General features: G+C 42.3%; 1 protein-coding gene across 7 annotated transcripts in view; it reads right to left on the bottom strand.

Annotated features, from left to right (window-relative positions):
* The window catches only part of GRIK2 (glutamate ionotropic receptor kainate type subunit 2), a 387,751-nt gene that overhangs the window by 339,210 nt on the left and 24,897 nt on the right, over window positions 1–23,644 (bottom strand). For 5 of the 7 annotated variants that reach the window (XM_066547535.1, XM_066547533.1, XM_066547536.1 and 2 more), the window contains exons 1-2: window positions 18,378–18,506; window positions 12,776–13,180 (exon numbers count right to left, since the gene is read on the bottom strand). The exons of 1 other annotated variant lie outside the window; for it this stretch is intronic. In XM_066547535.1, coding sequence (XP_066403632.1) covers window positions 12,776–12,890 — 115 coding nt within the window. In that variant the 5' untranslated portion in view covers window positions 12,891–13,180; window positions 18,378–18,506. Of the gene's footprint in view, window positions 1–12,775; window positions 13,333–18,377; window positions 18,507–23,644 lie in introns of those variants that run through there. One more of the 7 variants, XM_066547534.1, reaches the window with a different exon arrangement.

The following is a 23,644-nucleotide window of genomic DNA, read 5'->3' as shown; positions in this document are numbered from 1 at the left end:
GTAAGGTTTTGTAGAAAATGTGTCTGATGAAATAGGGGAGTCAAATACAGAAATAATGATAATAATCTTCTCCCTCCTCAGGAGTTCCCATAATTGGTCAGCAAAGAACTAAAAGCTCATGGTTCATTATAGTCAAGTATCATGGTTCCTTATGGTCAAGACCCAGAAAACTCACCTAGAGGTCTGTTGCAGTACTGTAGCTTTAATCCAACTAACTAAGAGATTAAACTGTAGCAGAAATGGACTTCACTAGGCTCTACTGATTTACAGCACTGCTAGCTGAACCCTGAAACATTGGCATAATTACCTCCTCTTAAAAGGGTAGTGAAAGGAAGTTACTATGGTTCTCACACAGGTAAATCCTCTCTAAATGAAGATTCAACTTACACCAAGAATATTGGTCCATGGCAAACAGAGTTGATGCCTTAACAAGAACCACTTCTGCATTTTAGCAGTTGCAATGTGGTAGTGTGGGTAGGAGCATATATACATCCACAGCTTCATTCACAGAAGGAATGAAGGAATTCCTATTTTTTTAGGATAGAAAATTCTAGTGTTCTCTTTTTTTCTGTCATAAATATGCCTTACTTGGTGGGTTCTTTGTTAAATTTCATAGATTATTGCTTGAATTTTTTTATTTTCAAGACCACTTTGAAAATATTCATGAAGATCACACCCTGTGAGAACACATTCTGCCACCTTCACAGCTCTTTGTTATCCCAGGCTCACGCTACTTGTCAGGAAGAAGATGGACAATCATTATGAGTCCTTCCATCAAAGACCCCTGATGCACCCTCAGGGACTTCTCCTGGTTTACATTAATGGCAACTCCAGCAAACGAAACATACTCCCACTTTTTTTTCTGCATTTGGGTCACCACAGCACAAAAAACCTGTGTGTGTGTGTATGTTTGCACACATTCACACAGAGCTGTACTTGTAAAATCATTGCTGCTTAGTTCCTTTGTTCAAGTCACAAAGAAAACTTTGTGACATTACTTATTTTTGGCAATAATTTGAAAGGGACTTATCAGAAGTACAATAACCAATTGTTAGCATGGATTAGTGAAAATATTTTTTAAGTATACAACCACAGTGGAGTAGAAGACAAAGAGCTTCTAATTTTCTATCCTTATAACCATCAGATAGGTTCTGGTGAGTAGAACACCAGTTGCCTGTAGAAACAAAGTGGAGAAGGCTTCCAAAAATATGTGTTACAACTCCTATAAACTAGAAGATGACAGTAAGGACAAAAAAGGAAATTATTGTGAGCAGACTGCCTGCGGCCACATGACAGCTAAATACAACAGCTTTATCCAACTCAAGCATCTTCCCATGAATGAAAAGAGTAAAAAATACTCTGAAAAGCAAGCCACACTCCTTATTTGACAATAGAGTATAGCTTTACTTTAAATTATATCAAAAGCAGTGTTTAATGAACACTGATGATCACAGAACAACAGAAATCTACAGCTCAATTTGAACTCTCCAATGTCTAGACACAAAAGGTCACAAATGGACAACACTGAACATGCTCTGACTGACTAACATTGATTTGATCTTTAAATGTGACTTTTCATTGTTTAGGCAGGTTTGAAAAGACATTAGAAAATCTGATTTAATGCATTTTTGAACACATTTTTCTTAGCTGTATCACAGTCACACAGTCAGTTTCTGCAGGCATATTGAATGTCGTGAATGATAGAGTCTGTTAAGATCTGAAGAGATAAGCCTTAATAACATTCATATTTTATAGTCTTTCCTTCTCAAGGACATCCAAACAAATACATATAGCATTACTGGAAGGAAGTCACATGTATCTTTCACAAATTTCCATTTTCTTCCCTCAGTTGCTTACAGATGAGGTATGCGCAGGCCTTACCACTTTTCCTGAACTGACCCCATGCATGCTTCTTTCAAGGGTAAGGAAAGATCAAATCTAGGCAAAACCAGATTATTTAACTATGTTTCTGCTCTTTATGAACGCATCATACTCAATACTCAATAACAAGCAGAGGGATTTAACCAAACAAACACTTGGTTTAAAAAAAATAAAGCAATGCTTATGTTGTTGAATTATCTGATCATTTTGTCAAATGTTATCTTTATGTTTGATTTTGACTAGACAGAAACAAAAATCTTACTATTTGCACAATTGTATATGGCCTTTTTAAGCAAACAGCATTTTTTTTTTCCATTAACCCTCATCAATTCCTTTCTGTTATTTGTTCAGCACTGATGGCCTTCAATTCATCTGCATTATTTTTCTCAAACCACCTCCATCCCACTTATCAACTTTTTTCTTTCAACAAAATGAAGAGAACAGTGTTGTCAGGACTATCTGGGAGCATGTCCAAGTAGTTCATTGACTGAAATAGATCAGCACCTCAAGGTATGAAGGAAAGCACCAAAAACTTAGCTTTGAAAATGGACTGGTTCAAAAGCATGGTTGTGAAAAAATAGCAAGACATACTTCTTCAATAATTGATATTTTCTTTTAAAAATAAGAGTACCAAGTTTCCTCTCAAATTAGCTATGACCAGTCATTGGCCTTGCATTTGAATTTTGCACAGTAATATTTTCAAAAATCAGATTTAGAGAGTGAGACACCAAACTTCCATTGCTGAAGGGACTAGAAGCATACATGGGTGCCTCAAAACACCAGAGAAAATAGGTATTTATAAGCAGTATGTAAATACTTTTTTAAAATGCATAATCATTAACTTGACAATGTGGCTGGGGTAAGGTCTTCTTATCATTTGAATAAAAAAATCCCAACTTTGTTAGTATAACATACATGAAAACTGTAAACATTGCTGAAGAGTAGAAATCGGATAAGCAGAGGTTTCAAGTTCAATTCTCTAGGACTCAGTCCTGATATTGGTCATTAAGTGGCACAATAAGAAAGTTGAATTTTAATACTCGAATGCATGCTGATAATCATTACAAGTTCTCTATGACATTTTAAAGCATTTATTTAAATATTTGCTATTAAAATGCATAAAATGTGAACATACATATTCCCATTAATATATAATATATAAAACCTAAAACCACTGTGATTAAGCATTTTAAAAGAAAATTAGTTCTGCTCTGTTAGAGTACTCTTTGTCATTCTAATTTTTCTAAAGTACCTTTTTACCCAAATTCTTAACAAATCAGTATCATGGAATTTCTTTTAAAGATTTCCTACCTTGTAGGATAAATGTTCCAAATATCAGTGAGGTTATTGCTTTAGAAAATAGTTTTCTCTTACAGAATATGTAATCTTTATGTTTGCTACTGTTATTTATATATATTTCTACATAGTACAATGTTTCTGATTGTGTTACAGCATTTGATCAGTAAAACAAATTATTCTGTTATTGAACTGCAGTAACCAGTGAGTATACCATTTTCAACTTAAAAAAAAAAATCAAAACCAAAAAGCACCATCAGTCAAATATTTTTATCATGTTGAATTTGTTTTATAGTACATGCCTCTATATTGTTAAGGTAAGTAAAAAGTGAACAACAAATGGAGGTGCAAAAAAACGGTAGCGTAACTTTAAAAGAAAATTGGGGAAAAAAATTACAAGGAAAGACAGGTCCTGGAATTAGCACCTTTGCTAATGGCAACCAGCACAGGTGGTTTGACTAGAAGAGCATTGTATTCAACATCTCTATGGACCTAATCATGAAACTTAGGAAGAATACTCCATCACCAGTTCATAGAGGCAATGACTGTACCTGGGATAAACTGGCAAATATCCATGAACTTTAACACAATTTCTTCATTTTAGCATGAGAGAAATCTAAGCCACTCTTTTTCTAAACAGCATGCTACAGCTTACAGCTTTGATTCTTATTTCACTTCATATTAACATAAGCCACTCAGCAGAACAAAGAGGATAACCAGACCTCAGGCATACAGCAAGTTATCTTATGCCAATACTTGATCCACAAATTGTTGTTTTGAATCACTACATATAAGAAACTTTACATAATTTCCTCTCATCCATGGTGTAAATATAAAAGCGCACCATCATAAGTCAACTTTGCACTAAACTCTCAAGGACTGTACATCTCTGACAATCTCAATATTTAGTACTGACTGATGATTGAGCACTCACACTAAAAATATAGGTAGAAACAGAAGAATTAATTGGTTTCCAAGTAAGTAGAAGAACTGGCTTCATCAAAGTTTTGCAATCTGAACAGTTGGGGCAGGACTGAAAATACTTGCTTACATGCTTTAAAAAGTGAAAGTCAAATTTTACCATTGTGAACTGTGAGACTCAGATTTTCTTATAAATGTTTCATGCTTACTAGTGTAATTATTTTAATTATGGACTCTTTGGTAAATCATGTCCTAATTGTGCAACTTCTAAATAACAGCATAAATGTGAGTTGATTGATATAGCTGACATATGTTTAGCTCTTGAGCTGATTGAAATAGTTGGTATATATTTAGCTCCCAGGGAAGGACAAAAGCCCAAATGGATGGCAAGTTCCATAAACTAATATTTAATAAATTTACCCAGATTATTACCTAATCATGTATATGCTTTATGTTTAAGAAAAGTTTTTTACATTCAGTATCAATTACCTTAGGACAAAAACATTTTAAAGTAATAGATATTTCTGTATTCAGAGTAATGTAACAATTTAAAACACTGTACTGGACATACATAAGGAACTATGTATGAAGATGGCACAGTTTTTCAGAGTGAAATATTCCTGCACCTTTTGAAGAAAGCTTGATAAGCTTTATTCAATAAATTTCTGTAAAGTAATCAGTTAAATATATGTGTTCAAAAACAAGTCCTCATTTACAGGACTAACTATGATTATCTATTGTGAAAACAAGCACCACCCACTTGCTGGCAAATTTTTAGCAGAATGAACAAGCAGTCTCTGATTCAGCATTTTTGTATCAGGAAGAAACTGATGACCCATTGATATATCATCATCATCATCACCAATTTCCATCTGAAAAAAAATTCAATATGTTGTGATGGACACCAAAGCCTGGGGAGAAAACAAAAAACCCCACTTTGATTTCCCCATATTGCTGATTCCATGAGAGACATGGTTCATCTAGCCTAACTTAAGCCATCTTAGAGTTATCCAGCTTAAGTCAACCTTGTCTAATCCTTCTGCCTCTTTCACTCTCCAAATGCTGCAGAGGAGCCCTAAGGCATGGCTTAGACTAGGAGTTTCGTTTCAAGACAGAAATGAGGACTTCCAGATTTTTTACTTTTTCCATGGATTTTCCCAGAAAGTTAGAAAAACAAAGACTTTCCAAGAAAGATGAAAAAAAAATATTCAAATATACATTCCGTTTTCATATAAGTAATCACTTTCCATTTCACCATTTCAAAATAAATAAGGAAAAAGACAAAGTACGAGGAAAGGATCAAATACAGGATCAAGGTACAAAAATTAAAAAAAACCCTAACCAAACAAATTTTTTTTTCTCAAAATTATTCTGCCCATCCATGAAACCACATTTTTCCATTTGTCTGTAAATATATAATGTTAACCTTTAGCTATATATACTGAAATCAGATAGTATGCTTTTCAAATTAGTAAACAGAGACAAAGTAAAATATAATGATAAAGAAAAAGAAGAGAGGGGGAAAAAAGTAATCATAATTTGAATTTAACAACATTTCCTGACAGAAAAATAGGAAAGTTCTCCCTGGACTGTTCTTCTGTCAGTTATGAAGCCTTGTACAAGAATTAATGATTCTAACAATGAGGGGTTTTTTCATTACAGAAGACTGACAGACACTTGCAACACTCCTAGTTCAATTGACCTCAAATCCAAATAACAGGGGTTTTTTGGAAAAAAATTAGGTTTTAAAGAGTCTGTGAGTGGAAATACTAATATAATAAAACAGACATTCAGTTAATGTGCATTAATGTATTTCTCCAAAAATTAAAGTCTCTAAAACCCATAAATGAATTTTCCTTCCAGTGCACGGATAACTAAGTTTACTGTGAACTAAGAACTAACTTTGTGATCTAAACTCTACAGTGCAGCTGTGCTTTAAACTACTCCTACTGTAGCCTCCACTCACAATACCAACAGGGAACCTCTTTTTCTCTGCCCCAGGCAGAAACACCTGGAAGTGGAAACACTTTAAAAAATGTGTTACCTAAAAATGTGTATTTCATTTCAAAGCAACCAACCAAACACATTCCTAGATGAGTTACTGTGTTTCAATAGTATTTTGGACTAGAAGAATAACATTCAAGGAAATCTGAATCATAACTGATCCAAGTCACTTGCAAGTTTTGATGCAAGCACAGCTCTGCAGCAATGCAAAAAGAGAAGTCTTGACTTGAGCATTTGCACCCATTTGTCACATCTAAATTTTGCCTAAAGGAAAAAAGCATGGTGGTTTTAATTCATTAAGAAGTACTTTTTAATGAAATTTGGATTATGTTTTTTGAGTTTGCCAAGTGTTTTACATAGCTCTACTTCTAACATCTGCTTTATCCAAATCTGGCTGAGCTCCACTATTGGAATAATGATCATCACTTACTTATTCTGTATTCTTTGCATTACTGAGAGCTTTGGCTGTTTAAATTGAAGGTACCCAGTACTATTGTTTTATAACAAAGGAACCAAAGGATTCGGCGGGAAATGGGGCAGGAGTGAGGAGAAGAAAGGGGGGAACATAGCATGGATGGCACGGGACACACACAAAATTATAAGTATTAATATGGCAGTGATCTTTGATTCTCCATATTCCAGTTCAGATGTGACAGCATAATGACATTATGTCATTATGTTATCATGCTGTTTAATCTAATCTTCCAACATACATTACAGCATAACACTATAAAAAGCTTATTCAGGAAAAATTAATTTGCCTTGCAGATTGGAGAGTATGGAAATAAGGCACCCTATATTTTCTCTTTTGCATTATTGACATACCTTCTAGTAATTGTTCCTCTGAAAGAGATTAAAGAGGATGAAGGTTAAAACTCAGAAACAGACAAGGTAAATACATTAAGTAGAGTACAAAGATCTGCTTTATTTACAATGACTACGAAATGTTTGGTTTGCTTTTTTCCCTAAATTGAGGGGATTTTCTCTGGTATAAAATAAATACATAAATAAATGGGGAAAAAAACCTCTAAATCTTAACTAATAAAACTAAACTCTAATATCTGAGTTTAGAAAAATCTCCTTTTCTCTAGTTTTTTATTTCTGGTGGCAGAAACCATTTATTTCAGCAACCACATTTAAACTGGAGCATTACTTGACCATTGGATCTCTTCAAAGGACAAGTAGCAGTCAGTAAGAAGCAAGTTATCAGTAAGAATAAGCAGTCAGTAAGAATGCAAGCTATCAGGCAATTGTGTGAAAATCATTTTATGAGACTATTGGTGTTCCAAACACTGGGTGAAAGGATCTGGGGATATTCGGTGAAAGGATCTGGGGATATTCCAGAAAGCCCACACAGATGAAAGCTTTCTTAACCTACATTAAATCTTGATAATGCAATAATGAGTATTTTAAAAGGATAAGTCTAATTCCCCTATCTAGTGCAATAAAGACTGTATACAGCTAATCAGCTTTGCCCTTTCAATTAAACTCGTCCAGGACGTTCTATGTAGTCAGCACCCTGAATGAGTCATTAAAATTCTCGTTCTGTAAGAGTTGTGTGCAGTGCACCGTTGTTTCTAAATTCCATTAAATCCAAACGGTCTTTATCGCCCCATGACCACTGTGACTTCAATCAGCCAATTTAATTACCTTACAAAATTGTCAGCAGAAGCAGTAAAGAAAAACAGGAAGGGTTGTGACGTTATCAAATTGAAATCTTCCTCTGTGCTGTTTAATCTAGACCAGTCAATAACAATGCTTCTCACCTCCTTGCTGCCTTCCCGAGGCTCTTAACCTTACTCTTCTTTCAAAGATTCCTGTTGTTGTATGTAAGACTGATTTTGAACTCATCTTCGTGAGGATGTTAACAGATATTGAAAGATGCTTCTCCTTGGCAGTAAATTTTTCATTGACTCTGAATGCTGGACTTGCCAAGACACAGACCCCCGAGGGCTGCCATGAGAGTTTGGCTTGCAGATTTTCATCACACTCTTGATCGGAAGGCAGACTGCCTTCCCCACTCAAACAAGATATGTACATTTTTTTTGTTTCTCTCAAATAGAGACAGAAACCTTACCTTCTCCCACTAAAAGGATGTCAATGAAAAATCCAAAGGAAAGAAAGTACATATCCAGGAGGTTTAATGCAACTCGCTTAAGAAAACTGCACTCGATTACCCAGCAGGTATTTTTCACTTGACCTCTTGTCTCACACATCTGCGCAGAGCTCGTTCCCACTGCTGTGCCATGACTTCGCTGGTTTTAATTGCTACAATTTTAAAATGGTCTCCTGAATCCCAGAACCATGTGTTTTGACACCCAGTGTCACCTCCACAGGCAGTGGATGCAGTGAGACAGCCTCTTCTCTGGTTTTACCACCCTCGAGCTCATAAAAACAATTATATGGAGATAAACTCAATCTGTTTGAGACAAAGGAGCTCAGCTAAGAAGTGCCATGTCAGATGAAACCCATGCGAAATCTTCACAGAGGAAGACTCAAACGTCTAGCAATTACCCTCTGGGGGTTCCCACAAAGAAGTTGAAAAATGAGGGGGATTTTTTCTAAATCATGAAGAGTACATTATTTTATAATGCTTGATTTGCTATGATTATTATTTTATGTAGGGCAACAGGAAAGTGCTAGCCATCATGAGGGCTTGGTGTAGTATTAAAAAAAAAATTAAAAAATAGTCACTAGTAAGAAATGCTTCTGGTGAGAGTTCAAAACTCTTCCTTTTTCCTTTGAAAAGTTTTTTCTATCTCTCTCGACTTTCTTTTGCTTTTAAGCTGGAAGAAGCCGCATGCACGCACACACCCTTCCTTTGTAGCTCATTGTAACACAAAACATTCAGCTCCCTCTCTCATCTGCTTCAAGTCAGGCAACTCCAAAGCACCAAAAAGTCAAAACTACAGGTATATGCCTCTACTTGTCTTTACCCTTCTTGAATGTCCTGAAGAAAATAAAACATCACACAAAGTGGGTTAAAACTTATCAGGTAAGCGAGCACCCTGCAGTGTAGATCTTTAGTCTTTCACCACATTTCCAGGAATAATGAGAGCAAATACAGTGGCCAAACCTCTTTCACCTTCCCGTCACAGGTCTCTCTTCACACCTTTGCTGTAGGAAAGAGGAGCTGCTCACAGCAGTAGAGACAAGGCCGGAAACGAGCAGTTGAAATTTAAAAAGGGCATTTTAGAGTGCTCCAGACTTCAAAGTACTGACAACTAAGCTCCATATAGTGGTAGTAGGTGGGGAAAAAAATGGGGTTTAAATAGCCCAGGCTCTTACTGCCTTGGGCAAGACAAGGGGTGGGTTTCTGAAAACACAGGTGAGCAATTATAGGTGTTTGACACCTCTTAATGGGCTTGTTAATTCAGCATTTCGGGGACAGGTGTTGAGATGCCTTTAGGAGGTAAGGGCAGACCGAGAAAAGCAGCCCGACGTACCCTGCCCCACGTCGTGGGCAGAGGGGCCGATCGGCTGGGTTCTGGATCTTCCGAGTTCCCTGGAATTTCTTGGGCGCCGCTGCCATGGGTCTGAGTATACGTAGGAGCAGTGAATCGGAAAGCTACGAAATGTGATCCCCGATAACGTAAAGGAAGTGCTAGCGGTCACGTATTTGGGTTTTTGTTCGGTGCCAAGTGATAAGGAAAAGGTTTCCATCACACTTAGCACAGCGGAGAGACAAATACTAGGCTGCTGCTTTTCTCCCTCGTCAAGGTGGGACTTATCCTTTTATCCGCATCAGTGGTTTGGGGCTGGTCCCATCTGACACCCTCGAGTACCGTATAGACAAACCTCACCTCCAGCGCTCCCTGGGCTCGCTTGTGGGAAACTGTTCAGAAAGGGCAAGGAAGGGAGCTTGGTGGCATGGCCCATGAAGCAATGTGGCACTCAGGAAGGCGCCTGGTGTGATGCCCAGCTCCAGCAGCAGCAACAGGCAGGCGTCCAGATGCCTAAGCAAGTGTCGCTGTGGAGGGAAGGATGCCGTCGCACCAGCCTCTCTCCGTGTTTGCTCCATAAGGTACAGACAGAAATAACCTTCCGAATCTGACAAATAGCCCAGGCGGTTCGACTTCCCTGTGTGGTTGCTAAAAGGTAGCTTTAGAGAGAGAGGGAGGGAGAGAAAGGACATGCTGGCTAGTCCCAACAATGAGAGGAGCCGTGGGAAGGACAATGCGAATCCATGGTGGCTAATTTGCACAGGAGGAATGAGGGGGCTGCAGCTCTGGCAGGCTTCAAGCTCTCCCCTGTTGCCATAGCACTGCTGGCTGAGGAAGAAGAGCCGGGGGCTGGCAGACTGCCTTCTGGAGGGAATCTCCTCAGCTCCCCCTTCTCCTCGGGAAGGACTCCACGGCATTCCGTCCTCCTGGTCGCAAGGACATCCCAAAGGGACTGATAGCACGAGAACCCAGAGGGGGCGGTGGGGCATTCCCGCTCAGAAATAACCAAAGCTTTTCCACAGCTCAATCCCTGCTCCCTCCCTCCACCCTGCTATTCCCTACGTAGAGACAGAGATGTCAGCCTTTGGAGAAGGTGTGGAAGTTCTCCCGTGGTCACAGACAGAGTGAGTTAGCCTGGACCAAGCTAAATCCAGATTTCTTTAAAACAGAGATGTGCAACAGGCCCGGATAAGCAAGGCAAAAGTCTTCCTGCTCTTTTCACGTCTAACATTCTCCACAACAAAATAAACTTATCAACTGCTCCGTACCTACTTTTAGTGTTCAGTGATGGTTTGGCGACAATTCTTTTCAAAGACAGGCAAAAGCAGGCAGAGATGTAGAAACTGATTTCTACTTCGCTAATTCAAACAGTGGAGTGAGCACAACTCGTTGGCCAGCTGTGTGACCAGGAGACAGCTGGGAAGGGAAGTTAGCCCAGTGAAATATACGGATGCACCACCATGTCACTGGGTAGCAGAGACGCGCTGCATCACCTTTCAGCCGCGGGGTTATTTATTGCTCTAACGCTTGCCAGAGCGCTGCTCTCCAGGGCTGTCTCTAGGGGTACACCGGACTGACACTTCAGAGGGAATGCCGCTCTAAAGAAGGAAAGTCCACCTCTCGCTAGTGCCGTGACCAGGAGGATGTTTGTTTACACAGCTATACCTGAAAGTAACTCGGGCTCCTAGAGACAGACTCTCGGGGCCCGTGGAAAGACAGACAGCCGGCCAGTGCCATATTACAGGCATCCCAGCGCTAAATTCACGGCGATGATTATGGATCAGACTGATTGCAAAGCAGACCCCGCAGTGATGTACGGGCCCATTTAGCCATGTCCAAAGAAACAGGCATTCCTGAGGACGGTTGCTAAGAGCAACGTGCCATAAGCACCACCTTTAGACCAGATGGAAGCAGAAAAAAAAAGTGCTGCTAGGAATTCAGAGATTGGTAACAGCCTGGTGACTTTTTAATCATTACTCACCTTCCCCTCCATATAAAACTGTGTGCGGGGGTGCTGAATTAAATTAAAACAGATACAAACCAAGGCATTATTCCCAGGCAAAGGCAAGAGATTTCTGTGCCCCAAAGAAATGGATGCAGTGGCTGCCTCAGTTTATCGCGGACAGCGGGAATGCGGGAGATCCGCTCTTCCTCCGGCCACCCGTGCTGTCGGCAGGCACAGAGAATGCTGCTTGTATGGGGGAGCAATTTTCAGCCTGTCCCTTCCTGGCCGCCCCCCCGTCGCGGCTCACCCGCGGCTCACGCGGGCGACCAGGAGGATGCAGATTCGGGGCTCCCATCGTATCTCACCCCGGACTAGCACCGAGGGACATCCACGGCCGCACAGACCCCTTCGGACCTGCTTTCCGAACTTTCCGTCCTGCCCTTCCTCGCTGCAAAACTTCTGTAGGGGATGCAGCGGCTGGAATTTGTCCCTCGCTTGCTTGCTTAGACACACGAACATGCGCGCTTGCACAGGCAGAGCTCTTAAGGTTAGTGCCCTGGTCCAGCTGGGATATAGCCTTTAAACTGTAAACCCTCTCTATTCTTGAAATGCCATTCTGATCTGCTTGCTTTTTTTTTTCTTTTTCCCGGGAGCGGGAGGAACTCCTACAACTTTCCTCGCATAGAAAAGCTGTGCTTTTGAGAGGTACCGCAAAAGCTCTTCCCCGAGCACAGCTCAAGACATAAATCATCTCTTCTCTAACCTTAAACGCCACTCAAATGTCAAGCAAACAGACAGATACTTCAAAGGAAATCAGCCCAAAGGTCTCAAATCACAGCGTTACGCCCGCACGGGATCGGCTCGGGGGGATCAGAGACGGGCGGCCGAAACTTAACAACTACTTGACAGGTTTTCAACTGATCAATCACCGTATTAGCCCTGCTTTCCCCTGCTAGGGAAACAATAAAGCAAAACAATGGAAACAATTACGAGGAAGCCACACAAGCTGCGCAGAGCCTTAGGCAACCACGTTCGCCAGTCTTTTTTCTATTGTTATTATAATTATCATCACCATCGTGCCGTTACTACGGCTACAATGAGCAGCAGCGACAGAAAAAAAAATCACACAGCAATTCATCCTTCCGGATGCAAAATAAAGAGGGACTTCGCTGCCCGACTCCGGCAGCACGTCCCAGCTCTCCCCCAGCATCCCCTTCTGAGTCAATCCTACGCACATCACATTCAGGCTTAAACACACAATGAAAAAAGTGTCGGGAAATCTTACCAAATCTTAATACATGTGTGGTTCCTTGAGAATATCCAATCCACAGTAAGCAAAGAAGGAGTCTAATGGTGCATCTGAAGACTGAATTAGTTACAATACGGGAAATAATCTTCATGATGTTTCTATGCACACACGCGCTGCCTTACTTCCCCCTTCTAAGCCGTCAGGTTTCCCGGTAGGGTGAGAATGAGGATACGCAAACTGGTGGCCCTCAGACACGATCACGGCATGGTCACAGAGAGAGCAGAGAGTCTACGCTTCCCAAACCCATTAGCAATCCCTGCATGTTCTTCATTCACTGCGCCAAGGAGCAACCTTCAACTGCAAGGAATGGTGGGACATCCATGTTAGTCGGGGGAGAATCCTTGAGAAATCCAAACACACACAGCGTCCAGCCGAGTAAACCTGGGAGGCGAGAAAGGAGGAAAATCAATAGGTAATCCAGCTCGAGAGATCGCTGAGGTACCGCCACATAGCGAGCGCCTGCGTTTCACTGGCGGAGCTTTTGCCGTGCTCCCATTCTACTGCACTGCTGCACAGCTTCTGACGCGAAGCCAAGATTAAGTGAGAGAAATTGAGATAGCTCTTCTCTGCTTAAGGCTGCCTGCCAGACAGCCTTCCCAATTTCTATTATGCAACCGATCTGATCGCCTAGCTTTGTCGGAGGGGAAAAAAAACCAAACCCAGCTCGGTTATATTTACATGCTTCTTATTGTTATTAGTTATTCAGTTGTTCTGAACAATGGCTATAAGGAGCGGGGGGGGGGCAGGGGAGTGGGGGGGAGTACTGCTGGAAGGGAGAAGGGAATCGGTTGTGTGAAAATCAATATTTCAATAGCTGACTGTTTGGGTCGAGATCACTTAGCTTTGGAGTTGTGAAAGAGAAGGCTGACAACAAAGTCATGCAGGTTATGACAGTAACATTCAGGTTTGGGGAAAAAAAAAATTTACAATCATTAACTGTTACTCATTTTAGTGCACGAAGTAGGATAAATGCTATGGCTTGTGTACTGACTGTCCCTAGGAACTTGCTCCGGACTCAGTGATAACGGAGCACCAGGCTGCTTTTGCAAGGTAACAGGAATCAGCAGCGCTGGAACAACCTTGTTGAATGCACAGACCTGTTTCACTAAACTTGCTTGAAATTGCAGTGTTGCTTAAAAGACAGTAACTAGGGGATTTACTAGTTTGTGATTTTCACTTTATTCTGCCACTCTTATTTTGCACTCTGCTTTCCCTTCACTCCAGTGTTGTGGAAATGTTGCTGTTCCTCCCTATACTATGATCTACGTAGTTTGTCATTTTGCTGTCCTCAGTGAGAACAACAGCATTTCCCAATTTGATAATGGGATACTGAGTTTATATCTGGAAATGCAGCCACAGATTTTTGGGTTTTGATCAAGTGTTCCAAAGAAGATAAACCCATTCTGTGGACTACTTTAGATTTTCCTTGGAAATGCAATTAGTTGTGTGTCTGCATCCACTGAAATACATTAAACCAGGACTGTCAGACTTTGCAATCTAAGTCAGGATTTGCTGATCCTGCTTGAGCTTTACTACAAACACTGAAATATAATTTCTGTATTTCCCATCAGGAAAATGAATTAATTTTTTTCCACACTCCTCCTACAGACATCTTTTGTCTCCTTTATCTCCCTCCTTTGCTTTTCGTTAATAAAGAAAATATCACTAGGAGCCTTTCCCCACAGATACATACAGAAGAACATAGAATAAACCTGACTTTACAGACGTAAATACCAATGATGCCAAGCTAATGAGAACACTCTGTGAAATCTATCAGAAGGAGAGCATGGCAGAGGTCAGTTACAGTTTATTCTTAATTAACATCTGTGTGTTGTAGACCTTTAAATAAGTAACAGCAGCATTAGGATTATTACTTGTAGTGTTTGTGCTCTGTACCCCTAGAAGTGTTAGCAATTCTAAGTAACTTTTTATCATTTTGCCTTACTGATTTCCTCTGCACACTTTTACTTAAAATACTGTAAAATGCTGATGAAAAGAAATGTACAGTCTGCGAGAGGATTATTAAACATCATTGATTTTTTTTTCCTTAAGATGGAGGCATAACTGCAGTGTCAAAAATAAGTATCATGAATGGCTAGTTCTGCAGCCTAGCAGGGAATTCAATCAGACGATTTGACTATTGGAGCACTTTAAAAAGAACACCTAGTGTTAAAAGCAAGGATATCTAGCGACTCCTTCAGTTCACACTTAGAATAGTAAAAAATGCAGAGAGCTGATTTTTCTTCTATTTACTATTTCATTTATTCTCTTCTACTGGTTTCTATTTTTTCATAGTCCAAGGAGAAATAAAACCAACCCACGTGAACACTGTGAAAGTTCATTGCCTCCCTCCCTGTTGTTGCTCAAATAAAGGATATGATTGAGATAGCTTTTTAATGCTCAGGTGCAGCATGCAGTCTAACCGGATTTTTTTTATTTTTTAAATTTTGTTTTGGTGAGAAGTTTTGAAAATATAATATTCGTCGTCAGGTTTAGCACATTAAACAATACATGAACTTTGGACAAAGTGACTCCTGTTACCAGTTTGATTTTCTAAGCTCTCTTGGAAAAAAAAAATACAGCTACCTGTAATCTCAGCCCAACAGGGCACCTAACTCACGGAGGCGTTTAGAACTGGAATCATAAAACAACTTGTGGCTAATTCATTCCTGTTACTATTAAACACTCAGCAGCCCACGCTGCAGCCCCTGGTCTGACGCCTGAGGCTCACACCGAGTTTCCTTCCCCCCCGCCAGCCCCCGCCGGCGGCAGCGGCCTCAGCACCGCGGACAGCGCCCGGAGCGGCCCCGGGCGGCCCCTTCAGCACCGCGGACAGCGCTCCCGGCCGCCCCCCGCCCCCGCTTCAGGTGCCAAAACGCCTGGGGGTTTTACCCTTTCCAGTCATGCCACAGTGAGGAAAGGAAATGAAAATCTGTTATCGGGTTCTTTAGAGATATATATTATGTCCTCTATTATGTTAGCTAGCCAGCTATTTTATGGCATTTTATGGATCAGAAAAAGTACCGATGTCCTCCTTATCTACTATCAGACATCACCTAATGCTCTGTATTAACATTCCTCCCCCTTCGTTCAAACCCTAGCTCCCACCTTGAAAAAAAGTCGTAGTTAGCCCAGAAATATTTTCTCAAGAATACAAGTCCCTTATATAAAAAAATTAAATCTTACAAGACATCAGATGTTTAGAACTCACTAAATATTTGGTGACTGAAGATCACTTATAGACTATATAACTGGCTAAAGCCTCAGTCTTCTCCACCCTAGACTCCTTTTCTGTTATTTGGACTTTAACTCCACTTCTTCTTGATGAAAAAGAAAAGGATACTTTCTTGCATCCTCCAGACTGGTTTCAACGTGAAAACAGGTAAATATTCTTAGTGCCTTCAATATTTCTTTCCCTGTGAGATGTGCAATTCAAAGTCTGGAAATCCCTAATAAAATGTCATGGTAGATAAGCTGGTCTTCTGTTTTGAGATCTTGTCACCACTCTTACACAGCTCTTTTCATATTAAAGTCTGTATGAAACTGCCCTCTGCACTTCAGTGATCATCAGCTGGGAAATCTACAATTCCTTGGATATATGTTTTGATTTGTTTGGTCATCTACTGTAGACATGGTGGTAACACACCTCCAATACACAAGGACATCGTTAATACACAGGGCTCTGTTCAAGTGTAGCTGATATGAAAAATAGTAATCCAGCTATAGACAGGGAGAGAAGAGACAGTCTGAGGCCTTACATCTTTTCTGGGTAATAAAAACCTGCTGCAGTTTTAGCTGTGTGTCAAGTATAAATGGTGTACATTATGTACATAATGTTTCATTTGGAAAGGGGAGATATGTGATTCTGATTACCTTACTATATCAGGAGCTTTTCCCATCAGATCTAATTTTTATGTGCTGTTATCATTATAAAAGTTAACCAGTTCCAGCTAGCTGCCACCTACTGGGATGTATAGTTTTATCATATTACTTTAAAAAGGAATGGGCTTTTATTTTCAGGTCATAGCTGTGCCTCTAAGAACAGATAGTGAGGCTTTTATATCACGTAATGTACTATTTTGACCTCTCACAACAACAGCTGCTATAAATTTAATGTATGTACAACATATGGTCCCCCAAATGTTTCTCGGACATTTTTCACCAAATCCTTGCAAACGTTTCGGATTCACATGCCACCACAGTCCTCCTGCTGTTGCAATCTGGTGTGAGGAGAGCCACAGCTTACTGCAACACCTGACCAGCATCTCTAGATCTCTAGAATCAAGTATTGCAGCTTTGCTGACAAAGCAGTAACACAGTCCTCCCCTCTAAAACGTTTGCCAAAGTATTCAAATGAATGTTGATGTTATCATTTAAAACAAATTGCGGCCCACTGGCACTTCACTCCCACCAGCTATAAAAAAAACTCCGTAGGTCCTTCTCTGTTTGTTATTATCTCAGTCCAAATTTACAACCAAGTTTCTGCTGCGCCAAAGATTAATGACATTTTAAGATGGTAATTAATTTTTAGCTAGTGGAAAGTCTTGTATTCTAATTAATGAAGTGAGTGTGCAATAGACTTTCTTGTTCAGGCACTTTTGAGTATCACAGCAATGCACTTTCCTAGCAAGTTTTAAGCAGCAAAAACAAATACTTCTGACATGATCTACAGATCAGCCTTTGGTCCCTTCAGCTTCCTTTGGGTTTGGGGAAGCTGTGCAAGATTTTTGGGGGAAAATGATGATGCTTTATGCTTTTCCCGCTGTACTGCCCCAAAAGTTTCTAAGGAGAATGTGAAGAGAGGTTTCCATTACAATCTATTCATTCCTTCTCGGTGCACGCAAGGCTCTTGCTATCATGCCTGCACTCCGTAGGCAGGAATGCCTCTTGCTTTCCAGAGAGTGTCAGCGCCCTGGCTACTTTAGCGATGGATGCTCCCCCAAAGAATGCTGATTTTGTTCAGAAATAAATGACAGGGCTGCCCATAAGCCGAAAGGGGGACTGTCTGCGCTGTGCGGTGGGGGCCGGGTAGGGGCAGGAGGAGACCTTACGGAAGTAGAGACTGCTGTCCACCCACAACTCTAGCGAAGTTAGAGCCCGGTTTTCACCTCCGCTCCCCCATGAGAGCGGGGGGCACGTCCTCAATGCAGCCCGTTCGGCCTCCCTGAGCCCGGCTCGGGAGCCACGCTCCGGCTGCGGGAGGGAGTTCCGGGCCACCCGGAGAGCACCGGGCGAGGGGCATCGGGGGCTGCGCTGCCCTGGCCTCAGCTCCACTTTCAGCGTGGGGACAGCGGCGGCTCTGACGATGCGGAGCAGCGATGGAAGGAAGACAGGAAGCCGACAGGTCTGCTGTCCCCACAGCGAGGGACAGACCCGGGCGGCAACAGCGCTCGGGTCGGCCAGCTCAGCGCCCGCCTTTGCCCTGAGACAGCTGGCCAAGAGCCATCGTGGTGTGCAGCCCTCGGCGCGACGCGGCCACGGTGCATCCCCCGCCACCCCCGGCCCCCCCGCAGCCCCTCACTGCCATGCAACCCCTCCGGCCGTGGCGGCCAGCCGGAGACCCGGGACATTCTCCTACCTTGAGTTGCGGGAGGGGAATCGGGGAGGGAGAGGAAGGCGGAGGCGGGGGAGGAAGGGCGGTGGCAGGACGCCGGGGACAGCCCGGGCTGCGGTGCAGCCGGCGTCCGGGCACCACTGACGGTGGCGGCAAGCGGGGAGGGAGGGAAGGAGGGAACGAGGGAGGAGGGAGAGCGAGAAGGAGGGAGGGATAGAGGGAAGGGAGGAAGGAGGGAGATCCGCCTCCCTTCGGGAGCGCTGCACAGCGCCCTTTAAAGGAGCAGAAACCGCTTTCTCTACGGCCGCCAGTGCCCGCTCCCCGCACGGCCAAGTCTCGCCGGTGCCCGCCGGCCAGCGCTGGGCGCAGCGCTTTCCCCCCGCGCCGTCGCCCGAAGAGCCCGAACTCGCCGGGCAGCGAGTATTCGCGGCGTTAACAGTCCAAGCTCCCAAGTGGGGTCCCCGAGCCCGTTTTGTGAACGCGGAGAAAGTGGGAGTAGGATCCTGCCGCCTGTGAAACAGCTTCAGAGACCCCTGCCCGTCCCCATTCTTCCCCTTGGATGCGGGGGTGAGTGGAGTGCTCCTATCTCAGACTGCGGGGGTGCTAGGAAAAGCTTCGGCTGCTTCTCGGCTTGTTGTCATGCTGAAACCCTCTTGTCCCCACTCCTTCCTTGAACTAGCGGGTACTAAGCTCGGGCACTTCCCCGGGCTGGAAGAGGATCCAGGGAGTGGGTGACCATATCTGCCCCAGCAGCCCCCCTCCCCCCGCCCCCGACTCGCTCCTAAGCGTCAACGCTGCGGGAGGGGGGCTCTGGTAGAAGGACCAAGGCCTCCCTGGTGAATTGGGCTGGGAAATGTGCCGTCCGCCCCGCCTTGCGGGAGTGCCAATGATTTCCTCCCTCGCCCAGCCGCACTCGCCCCCGCAGCGCCACAGGCGTCTCTTCGCCTCTTGTGAGCTTCTCCCGATTTTGTTTCGTGACTCGGACATGCCTTGAAGAGCTGCAGGATTTCCCCTGCGCCTCCCCCTCCAGAGTGCAGCCTTCTCGAGGTCTGACCTCTAGGCAGATGTGATGAGCAATTTGACAGGAAAATCCCCGTGTCCTCGCCTTTCCCTCACGGAAAATTCCTGTTCCCGGATCCGTCGGGGGAGCGCAGCCCGTACCCCACAAAGGATGCTCAGGCGTCGCCCCGCTTCATCTACCCAAGCGACAAACCGGTTATCAGAGGCGGGAGGGGAGGGCTCAAAAAACGCTGAAGAGATGGGGTTGGAGCGGGTGGGGGTGGGTGACTGAAAAGCTCCTATAATTAAATAAACAGCAGAGTTGTTGTGCGAAGTAAATAAATAGTCAATGATCCCATTGTGGAGCCGAGCGCAGGCGGCACAGATTGCGACGGGCTCGCAGCGATTGGGCTCCGGCCGCTGTGACTTGCAGCTTAATCGGTCCCACAGCACATCCCTTAATTACTTGCAGCACACTTCCGTGGCCGACAAAAAACTCATTAGTCAGTTCATTTGCCTGAAGCGGTAATGGAGATAACTCTTGTTAAAAGCAAACGCAGTGCTAAAGCAAAGCTCTTCATGCCACCCAGGGCGGTGAAGGGAGCTGGGCAGGAGGTTGTTTCTCCAGGAGTCCAGGACTAAGCGGGTCGCGGGTGGAAAACTGAGCAGAAGAACGTCGTGGAAAGCTGAGTTCTGTGCGATCCTGCAGGAGGGAAAGGAGTGGCGGGGATCGCCACAGGAGTAACCAAGTCATCTCCACGATCTCCGGGGACAGCAAGGCAGGTTAACGCTGCAAGACCAGCCACAGGGTGGGAAGTATATGAGGTCGGATGAGCAAATGCTTGTGCAAGCACTGATTCGGTGATTTCGTCCCTTTTTGTTTTATCACTGACTGCTTTTGCATTGTTACTTACTATCCAGAGTTTTCTGACCAGAGAACAAACAGAGAACAAGTCAAACATAAAAAATACATGAGTCAAAGCTGTCACTCTAGGATGACAGAAAGGAAGGCAGGGGAAGAAAAGGGGTATGGTTCTAAAATTGTAGATGGATTGTGTAATACCCTCATGTATTCACTTCAACTCAACTACATTGATGTAGAGCCTTTTCCCTTGTTGCCTGGGTTACATATCTGTCCAGACATTAAATTCTCAATGCTTTCCTCAGCCAACAACAGTTTATCAAGAATTAGGTCCTCTCTAACAAGAAAGAGGTTCCCAGTGCCACCAGTGCTGTTGTCATTAGCTATTGTTATCTATTATTCAGGGCATTCAGGGACTTTACATATGTCTCATTAGTACTCAAATGAGGGATACTGGAGCAGGAATGTTGGATGAACAAGCCTAAGATCACGCTGCAAGTCAGGGACATAATGGGAAGACAGTCTGTGATTGTAATTTCTCAAGTGTTGACTATTGCAAAACTACTTCATTTCAATATTGACAGAACTTCTCATGTTTCTTCCCAGTTACACTGAAGGAACTTTGAACTTTATCAGTATTGACTACTAGGAAGAAACAGGAAAGTACAGACTCAGTTTGTCATTATCCAAAATGAGATGTACTAGAGAATTTGCTACACAAGGTCCTGGACTCTAACAAGAAAAAACAAAGCAAAACAACACAAAAACAACAACAAACAACCAAAACAAAACCAAACAAAAAAGACAATAAACAGATAAACAAAATCTCACAACCTCCCCAAGCCAGCCCCCAAACTTCTTTACTTGCTTGCTTGTTTTATTGTTGACTATTTTAATTGCAATTTATAAATTTATCAAATACGAATATACATGTCAACATAACACCATCCATTTAAAACAATTTTTATAAAAGCCAATAAGAATTTACCCCATTAAAAGTAAACACATCTGCAAAGATCTTTGTGAGAATGGTTTTTGAGTTTGTTTGGTTTTCTCAGTATTATTTTTAAACATTTTAAATGAAATTATCTGGGTTTATTATATTCCCATTAGGTGCATTTACACCTCATAGTTAGGAGTAATGTAAACTTGTAGCCTAATTCCTTTAAGTCTCCCAAAATGAAATTACCAAAGGATGACAGATTCATCCTTTCCTCGCAGAAATCTATCACTAGTACCCAGTAAATCTGAATATTTAATACTTTTTTCTTTACTGCTTTGTCTTTCCACTTAGGTCAGCTATGATAACACACACACTGACTGAATTTAAGATCTTTCAAAAGAGTTTCCATCAAATATTTTTTATAATGCCAGATCTACAAAGCCCCCCAACCAACAAAAACAACAATATTTTAGGGATTCTGTATGCTGTGGCTTAACAGCCCTAAACAGATTCTGTCCAATTTAATGACCCAAATCTGAGGACTGACATTTGTTCAAGATGTGTGGTTCACAGCTTGTGCCCTGCCATAGAAAACACTGATTAAAACCTTTGGGAATTCAGATTGCAGACAACTGAGTTTTTTGTTCTTTCTGCCAGCCATTGTTTTAATTTTTTTTACCCTCTTGCAGTTGTGAACAACATTGTGTGGCCTTTCAGGAAATCTGTCTCCTACTGCTATGACAAAGATTTTTGGTACATCTCATGGGCAAAGAAAGAATTATCCTCCCAAATGTTGCCTTTTCACAGCTTTTAATAATGACCTTGTATACTCATATTCTTGGTGAAGCTGGCTGCATGTATCAAGCCATGTCTCTTCAAACAGAAGAATGAGTCAAAGCAGGATGGAATAAAAACAAAAAATCTGTCTTAAAAAAACAAATCCCTTTTCTGGTATTTTCCACTTGAGGGAGACAGTGAGCCATAGGTTATATCCATATGTCAGTTTGACGGATCACATACAATATTGATGAGGAATTTGTACCTCATCAATAACCTGTGTTATTCACGTGCTATTGCTAATTTTAAAAGTACCATCCTGTGTGACATAGCAGGCATGATGTTTCACATAGTGCTGCATCGATCTGTACATCAGACAGTTTTCTTCTCTTTTCTTCTTGCCTAGCAAGGTGGAATCATCCAATGACTTTTGCTGATAGGAACATCCAGACTCTTTCAAGATGATATTCCATAACTCTAGAATTAATATCTTGCATTTGGACTACCTTACCTTATTCAAGACTTACATTTGACTCACTTTATGATTTAAGAGACATACTAAAGCATATTACATTACTAAGAGGGCTAAAATAGACACTACCAGAAGCCATAAAAGAATAAAGCTTAACCTGTGTCTGAATGCCTTTGGACATACATACATGGCTAGGAAGTTTTATTTTATTTGGTGCCAGTCATGATGCATTGTACAATATTCTCCAACAGATATTTAACCCTCCCGGGAAGACTTTCATGGCTTAGCTGTTGTTATTGTTAGAAAATATTCTGATGTTTGCCTCAAACAGCCTTATGGCTATTGATAATCATCACTCTTACCTGCAGACAACATAAAGACAAGTTTTTATTCCTCTCTCTAAAAGTATCTTCTGAACAACTGAATAAATATTATGCAGGAAGCTAAATGTCACTCCTTTCTTAAAGAAGGCCAAAGGAGGACACAGGAAGCTCCAGACTAGTCAGCTTCATCTCAGTTCCTGCAAAAGTGATAGAGTACCTAATCCTGAAAACCATTTCCAGGCACATGTAGGACAGGAGGAGTCAGCATAGATTCACTTAGGGAAAGCCAAGTTTGACCAAATTGATAAACTTTTAAAAGTAGGTGACCAGTTTGGTGGATGAGGGGAGATCACTGGATATTGCCTACTGCACTGTTTCCTATAAGATTCTCATAAAGAAGTTGATGTATGGGCCAGATAAGCAGATGGTGAGGTAGGTGGAAAACTGGCTCAAGGACCAGGCCCAGAGGATGATGGTCAGTAGCATGAAGTCTAGTGGGAGGCCAGTAAATAGCAATGTACGCCAGGGGTCATTACTCCGTCCATATAATTCCACATCTTCATTAATGATGTGGATGATGGAGCAGAGTGCAGCTTCATCCAGTTTGCCAGTGACACCAAACTGGCAGGAGAAGCTTATGCACCAGAGGACTATGTTGCCATCCAGGAGGATGCTGACAGGCTGGAGGAGTGGCCTGACAGGAATCACATGAAACTCAACAAAGGCAAGTGCAGGGTCTGCACCTGAGAATGAACAATCCTCAATTTGAAGTTGATTAGCTGCAACACTGCTTGGCAGAAAAGCCCGGGTGTTCTGGTGTGTAAGAAATGGCGGACACACAATTAAACTTGAGCTAACAACGTACCATTGTGGAAAAGGCTGATGGTATCCTGGGCTGGATTAAGAGAAGTGTTG

This window comes from Molothrus aeneus, chromosome 3, assembly GCF_037042795.1.
Source record: "Molothrus aeneus isolate 106 chromosome 3, BPBGC_Maene_1.0, whole genome shotgun sequence".
Lineage (NCBI taxonomy): Eukaryota > Metazoa > Chordata > Aves > Passeriformes > Icteridae > Molothrus > Molothrus aeneus.
The sequence above is the reverse complement of the archived record's forward strand: the minus strand, read 5'-3'. Positions and strand labels throughout refer to the sequence as shown.